Source organism: Poromitra crassiceps (genome assembly GCF_964638095.1).
Source record: "Poromitra crassiceps genome assembly, chromosome: 16".
NCBI classification, from domain to species: Eukaryota; Metazoa; Chordata; class Actinopteri; order Beryciformes; family Melamphaidae; genus Poromitra; species Poromitra crassiceps.
In genome coordinates this window covers 12047569-12055356 of record NC_139645.1, presented here as the reverse complement: position 1 = coordinate 12055356, position 7788 = coordinate 12047569, and the positions used below count along the sequence as shown (strand labels likewise).

Sequence of the window (7788 nt, the reverse complement as noted above, 5' to 3'; positions counted from 1 at the left end):
ACTAATCATCAAATGTACACATGCTTTGTTTTGTCAGGTGTTATATATGTGTGTGTGCGTGTGTGTGTGTGTGTGTGTGTGTGTGTGTGTGTGTGTAACAGGAAAAAAACACTTTGACTTAGATACAGTACATTTGTGAGAGAGGAAATTTCAGCAAACTGCCTTTCTGTTGGGAAAAAAACTGTACTACTAATGTAGCCTGGGTAAACCCAGCCTCCTCTATGTGCTATCAGTCACGAAGAAACCTACGCTACAGTACAGGCATAGCCTGTGACGTCACGTTGAAGGCTGGGTTTACCCAGGTTACTACTAATGTATCTTGTCTCCTTATACCTTTCTTCTCCTTGGCAAAATGATTTAATGTTATCATGAGAGAGAGAGAAAAAACAATACACATAAAGAAACGTTAAACTCCAGATTCTGGGTAATATGGTAAACTCAGTATTTAAAAAAAATATATATATCCTGTTTTTCATTTATGTGTGATATATACTTGTTGCAGCAAACACGGGGAATCATAAAATGCCATTGAATCTAATCACTATTGCAGGAGTGTGAAAATTACAATGTTTCCTGTTTCAATGTAACATGTCCAGGATATGAACTACAAGGTAATTACTCTCATAGCAGTCAGTGTACTATAGCTACTGAGCATTTTAATTCTACACAATTACTAAGAATTCTGCAATCTACTGTACTGTATGTTTACTGAAATAAATAAAACCCAATAGAAAGAGCTTGTATGGTTACATGACTGTTATCTTCCTGCATAGGCTACTTAATTAATAATACTCAGGAACTTAACTGGGAGACAATGCAACATGTGACAAGGGGTCCCAGACTTACTTCATTTTAAGAGCTTACAGCCAAAAAGGTCATTCTGCAAATTTATGCTTCAACTTTTTACATTTTGTACCTCTTTTGTTGTTTGTTTGTCTTCATTCTGTCAGTGTTTTGCATTAAGAGAGAAGCATCCTTGACTTTCACAGCCTCGAGTCTGTTTTCCCCACATGTTCTGCTGAGGTTGATGCTGTTCAGCAGCTTCCAGACGGATCCGAGTACGCTCCAAAGTCCAGTTCAGTTCTGCTTAGGGCCCCCAGATGTACAAGCTGTGGGTTACAATCCTGTTTGATTGACAGAACTGTCTGAGATTGGGTTTTCAAATCACTGTTGGGATTTGTCATGGAGATGAACAGAGACTGTGTGCTTTTAGACAAAGGAGAGGCTGTAGTAGGACAGTCTCAGGCCTAAAGTCCATGCAGGTGTGGTAAAGGTTTGGATTAAAAAAAAACTGTCTCTCATTGGACCAGATCCACCAAGAGGCGGTTTATGTAAGCGATAATGTATTGTGAGCCGGTGATTACTGGCGAAATAATGACCGACAGGTGAAGATTGAGCCCGACGCGCAGTGGAGGGCTTAATCATTCACCTGAAGGTCATTATTTCCAGTAATCACCGGCTCACTATAAATTATCCCGCTTAGAACACGGCCTACAACTAAATCATTTAATAATCTGACAAAAATAATTATTCAAATAGATTTTTTAATAGCGTTTTCAACGTCAAAGCGGTTTCATTCGTAATTGGCACACAAGACACCACAGCTGCAACTGGCCTTTTGTCAGCAAGACACTACTAATTAGGCCAACCAGTTGCAGCTGTGGTGTCTTGTGTGCCAATTACGAATGAAACCGCTTTGTCGTTGAAAACGCTATTAAAAAATCTATTTGAATAATTATTTTTGTCAGATTATTGAATGATTTAGTTGTAGGCCGTGTTCTAAGCGGGATAATGGATAGTGAGCCGGTGATTACTGGAAATAATGACCTTCAGGTGAATGATTAAGCCCTCCGCTGCGCGTCGGGCTCAATATCACCTGTCGGTCATTATTTCGCCAGTAATCACCGGCTCACTATCCATTATCCCTTACACATGTACCCAGGGAGTCTGGAGCCAAAGCATGACACTCTCCCCTGGGGAGGAATTTAAAAAAAGATGTGCTTTTAAAAGTTAATTTCTGGTGAGGTAACATGACTTATAAGCATGTACCATATTCAGTAATTGAAATGTCCACAGGTTGCACTGTTCTATCCAAATGAGTCAACACTAGACTTTTTGCCTTGAAGAACTCCAGGTGAATCTGCGTCAGGCTTCCCAGAATTAAGAAGCATTTTGACAGTTTAATAAATATTCACACTGGAGGCAATCACACAGTTAACAGTGTGAAAACTAGACAGGAGAAACAGGTTTAAAAAACCTGTTTGCAGGCTCTTAGTGCTTCTCAATGCACTTGCATGTTGCGTTCAGGTACACCGTTTTTTTTTTTTTGCAATTCGATCGTGGGCCACACAGGGGGCGCCCGCGTGCCGCACGTGGCCCGCGGGCCGCCAGTTGAGTATCACTGCTGTATGTACTCAGATGGTGAGTATGTACTGGCTTAGGTCAGGTCTCCTCTGTTCTTCAGTGTTTTTGATATCTTTCATTTGAATAAGGCTGGCTTTAGTCACAGCTGGATCAGATGCTTTGATTTCATTTCTGGTCCCAGTTTGTGCTATACTGTACAATAGAGCGGAAACAGTGCGGATCGATTATTATGAGCTGGGAATGAAGGTGCAGCAGTGGGGATCGAACACAGACTCTGAAAGAGACCGTAAGAAAATGATCTCAAAGGGTAGTTTGTGTCCGGTCCTGATGCTGCCTCCTGTGTCCAACATGTAGATGCAAAAGGGCTGGGTGATAAATAAAACATATCTGTATTTTTAGGCTGAATTTCTATGAAGTGGGCTACATTCAGTTCAGTTGTAAGTCAAAGCCACATGTTAGATGTCACAAGCACTTTGATTAAAACAAGACTGTACTTGACCAAATGCCCCGGTATCGATATTGCGACAAAATATTTACAAAATAAGATTTTTGATAAATAATCATCAGTAATGTGGATATAATGACTAAGTGGGTAAAGGCAAATAATAGGACATCTAGAACAGATAAGTTCAGATGTAAGATCACAGATATATATACAGTATACAGTGTAGCTATATATATACAGTGTGTATATACAGTATATAAAGAAACGAATAGACAAGCATTGCAGCATTTGGACAGTGATTGATTGATTGATTGATTTATTTGGTGAAATGTCAACAAAGATACAGGGTACAGACAATCACCGAGGATAAAAACACAATAAAGCCTGGCTATTTCAAGCACTGGCTTGTTTCCATTGCGGTCCTCATGTGTCCTCAGTGAGTCAGAAGGTACAAAACATTAACTGCTATGAGATTAATATTTAACTGCAGGAAGAGGCGGAGCAACACGGCAGAGACAGGAGTGTTTGGGTGACATTAATGAAGTCAACCTGAAAGTAGGCTAACTCAGAGTGACAGCACTGCTGCAGTCGACAAGTCTCTGTCTTTCTCTAGAAAGAATAATAAACTGAAGATCATCAGGCCTTCCTCAACAATACAGCAGTCTTAGACATACACAGGTGAGTACAGCAGATAATATTTACTGTTTAAACAGGGAGCAGTTACACATAATTGAGATGTATTCAGATTTCCCTGTTCATTTTGCACCGATACTAAAAAATGACTCAAAATGACTTTTGATGATATTCCGATCAATAACTTTGATGTTTTCTCAAAAGAATTATGTGTTACAGTATTGTTATTTGGAAAAGAGAAAAAGGGAGCTTCTTGGATACTTATAGACAGGTTTTATTTTACGTCACACTCTGCTTCCGTGTGCCACGTCAACTCACCTATTGCCACGTATGCCTTTTATACAGGTGCAGCAGTCCATTTTCAGCCATACAGCCTGACAAAGACCAGAGAGGTTGAAACGCGTTGCGTTTTGTGCCCCTGTCTATTGAAGATGTACATTGTTTGTTTAACTATTGTAGTAGACATGTATTTTACTTCGTAAATTAAAATCTGTCTCTAAGTATCCAAGAAGCTCCTTTTTTCTCTTTTCTTTATTCACATTTGGCCTGCTGTGCTTCCTTGTGCCACATTTCTGCTTTTTTCCTGCAGTATTGTTATTTAACACTTTCACTTTTGTTCTCAGTGTCTAGATATGTCAGCTGCCCACAGTCTCCAATCTGAAGATCAGTTTCTGTGCTCCATCTGTCTGGATGTGTTCACTGATCCAGTCTCCACACCATGTGGACACAACTTCTGCAAAAACTGTATCACTCAGTACTGGGATGTTAGTGTCCTATGCAAGTGTCCCATGTGTAATAAGCTTTTCAACATAAGACCTCTGCTGCGGGTCAATACTTTCATATCTGAGATGGCTGCTCAGTTCAGAAAGTCAACTCAGATGAAAACCAGCAGCAACCTAGACTTGAGACCAAATATGGGCCAAGAAGTTCCCTGTGACGTCTGCACTGGGACCAAACTGAAGGCCCTGAAGTCCTGCCTGGTGTGTCTGGCCTCCTACTGTGAGACTCACCTGGAGCCTCATCAGAACAATACCAGCCTGAGAAAACACACGCTGATCAATCCTGTGGAGAACCTGGAAGACAGGGTGTGTAAAGAGCACGATAAACCACTGGAGCTGTTCTGCAAGACGGACCAGATGTGTGTGTGTCTGCTCTGCACTGTTTTACACCACAAGTCACATGACATTGTTCCTCTGAAAGAAGGATATAAAGGAAAGAAGGCTGAGCTGGGGAAGACAGAGGCTGGAATTCAGCAGAAGATCCAGGAGAGACGACTGAAGATTCAGGAGATCAAACACACGGTGGAGCTCAGCAAGGAAGATGCAGACAGAGAGATAGCAGACGGTGTGCAGGTCTTCACTGCTCTGAGGCAGTCTGTGGAGAGAGGCCAGGCTGAGCTCATTGAGACGATTGAAGAGAAGCAGAAAACAACTGAGAAACAGGCTGAAAGCTTCATCAAAGAGCTGGAAAAGGAAATCTCTGAGCTGATGGAGAGAAGCGTTGAGGTGGAGCAGCTCTCACACACTGAAGACCACCTCCACCTCCTCCAAAGCTTCCCATCCCTGAACACTCCTCCACACACCAAGGACTGGACAGAGGTCAGTGTCCATCGCTCCTCATATGAGGGGACTGTGAGGAGAGCTGTGGCTCAGCTGGAGGAGACTCTCAGGAAACAGATGGAGAAGCTGCTTGAGGCTGAGCTGAAGAGGGTCCAGCAGTATGCAGTGGATGTGACTCTGGATCCTGATACAGCACAAGCCACGCTCATCCTGTCTGATGATGGGAAACAAGTACATCATGGTGATGTAAAGAAGAATCTCCCAGACAACCCAGAGAGATTTTCTACTTGTGCCATGATCTTAGGAAAGCAGAGCTTCTCTTCAGGGAAGTTTTACTATGAGGTTCAGGTTAAAGGGAAGACTGAGTGGGATGTAGGAGTGGCCAGAGGGTCGATCAACAGGAAGGGACAAATCACACTGAGCCCAGAGGATGGTTTCTGGACTATAGTGTTGAGAAATGGAAATGAGTACAAAGCTGCTACTGTCCCTCCTGTCCTCCTCTCTCTGAAGATGAAGCCTCAGAAGGTCGGGGTGTTTGTGGATCATGAGGAGGGTCTGGTCTCCTTTTATGATGTAGATGCTGCAGCTCTTATCTACTCCTTTACTGGCTGCAGCTTAACTGAGAAACTCTACCCATACTTCTGTCCCGGTAATAATGAAGGTGGTAAAAACTCCACCCTTCTGATCATCTCTCCTGTCAATCACACAGATTAGACTAAACTCCCTGTCTGTGGGGAAAAAACTGTACCAGCCTCCACGTGACCTCTATGTGCTATCAGTCACGAAGAAACTTACGCTACAGGCATAGCCTGTGACATCACGTTGAAGGCTGGGTTTACCCAGACTACTACTAATGTATCTTGTCCCCTTATACATTTCTTCTCCTTGGCAAAATGATTTAATGTTATCATGAAAGAGAGAGAAAAAACAATACACATATAAACTCCAGATTCTGGGTAATATGGTAAATTCAGTATTTCTTTTTAAAATATATATCCTGTTTTTCATTTATGTGTGATATTTGTTGCAGCAAACACGGGGAATCATAAAATGTCATTGAATCTAACCACTTTTGCAGGAGTGTGAAAATTACACATTTTCCTGTTTCATTGTAACATGTCCAGGATATGAACTACAAGGTGATTACTCTCGTAGCAGTGTACTATAGCTACTGAGCATTTTAATTCTACACAATTACTAAGAATTCTGCAATCTACTGTACTGTATGTTTACTGAAATAAATAAAACCCAATAGAAAGAGCTTGTATGGTTACATGACTGTTCTCTTCCTGCACAGGTTACTTAATTAATAATACTCAGGAACTTAACTGGGAGACAATGCAACATGTGACAAGGGGTCCCAGACTTACATTTTAAAAGCTTACGAGCCAAAAAGGTCATTCTGCTCATTTATGCTTCAACCTTTTACATTTTGTTCCTCTTTTCTCTTGTTTGTTTGTCTTCATTCTGTCAGTGTTTTGCATTAACACATTCAGTGCCAAGGACGTCTGTGCACGTCCTAAAAAAAAGTAACGTTCAGTGCCAAGGACGTCTGTGGACGTCCTAAAATCATAATTCATATTATTCCATAATTCTGCTGTTTAAGGTCGTACCCAGCCAGTGAGCATGAATCCCTTCAAGGGATCACACGGCGCCACCTTAAACATCGTCACAGGAGCTGCTCCACCCACCTCAGATCCTTTACTTTGTACAGGAGACAGCGGAGAAAGCCGTGGAAACCGATGCATGCTTTCTGCCAGAGCCGTATATATTGCTCCGTCTACAGCGAGAGTGGGCTCGGCTGCATCCGCGCTCACAACTGAGCTCTTATGCTTCTATCTATCTCCACACGATTTCCTAGAAAGCCAGCATCCGAAGCCGAACGGGCCAAGCCTTTTCGTTCAGTCGCGTTTGCCAGCGCGCATCATTTCCTTGATGCCCATCAAGGAAATGATGCGCGCAGCAAAGCTGGGATCTGTGGGGCAAAAACGGAGTCGAGAAAGCAAACTCTGTGCGTGTGGGAGGAGCCCGCAGCTCAGAGGTGGGGGGGGGGGGGGGGGGGGAGAGGGGTGTGTGGCTGCACAGAAACCACACCACACGCCACCACATCAGAAAACACCAGCCAGAGTCAGTGAATGTGCTCGAAATTAGAGTGCAAAAGGTATTCATAAAAGGGGCTATATCTTGGAAAGAAAAAAAAAACGACAGAAAACCCTTGAAAGTGCACTTTTTTGAGAGGCTGTAATTTCATAATGGAACTGTCTAGAAACAAAATTTCTTCTTTGGAAGAAGCAGGAGTGTTCAATGTTTCATTAAAGTCCAGCCCTGTTAATATAGCCATAATAGAAAAAATTCTATAGCTGTTTTCAACTGAATGGAAGTGAATCTGGCACAGGCTCCAGACAATTTTACTGAAGCGCTGTGGCACTGAATGTGTTAAGAGAGAAGCATCCTTGACTTTCACAGCCTCGAGTCTGTTTTCCCCACATGTTCTGCTGAGGTTGATGCTGTTCAGCAGCTTCCAGTCGGATCCGAATACGCTCCAAAGTCCAGTTCAGTTCTGGGCCCCCAGATGTACAAGCTGTGGGTTACAATCCTGTTTGATTGACAGAACTGTCTGAGATTGGGTTTTCAAATCACTGTTGGGATTTGTCATGGAGATGAACAGAGACTGTGTGCTTTTAGACAAAGGAGAGGCTGTAGTAGGACAGTCTCAGGCCTAAAGTCCATGCAGGTGTGGTAATGGTTTGGATTAAAAAATCCAGTCTCTCATTGGACCAGATCCAC

At 42.6% G+C, this 7788-nt stretch overlaps 1 protein-coding gene across 1 annotated transcript; it reads left to right on the top strand.

The window, feature by feature from the left end:
• Nucleotides 1-4074: 4074 nt before the first annotated feature.
• Nucleotides 4075-5715, top strand: LOC310791445 (E3 ubiquitin-protein ligase TRIM21-like; the record flags this gene model as incomplete). The annotated part of the gene is made up of 1 exon (XM_083653138.1): nt 4075-5715. One exon carries the CDS (start codon nt 4075-4077, stop codon nt 5713-5715), a length of 1641 nt encoding a protein of 546 aa, XP_083509264.1.
• Between the last annotated feature and the right edge of the window lie 2073 nt (nt 5716-7788).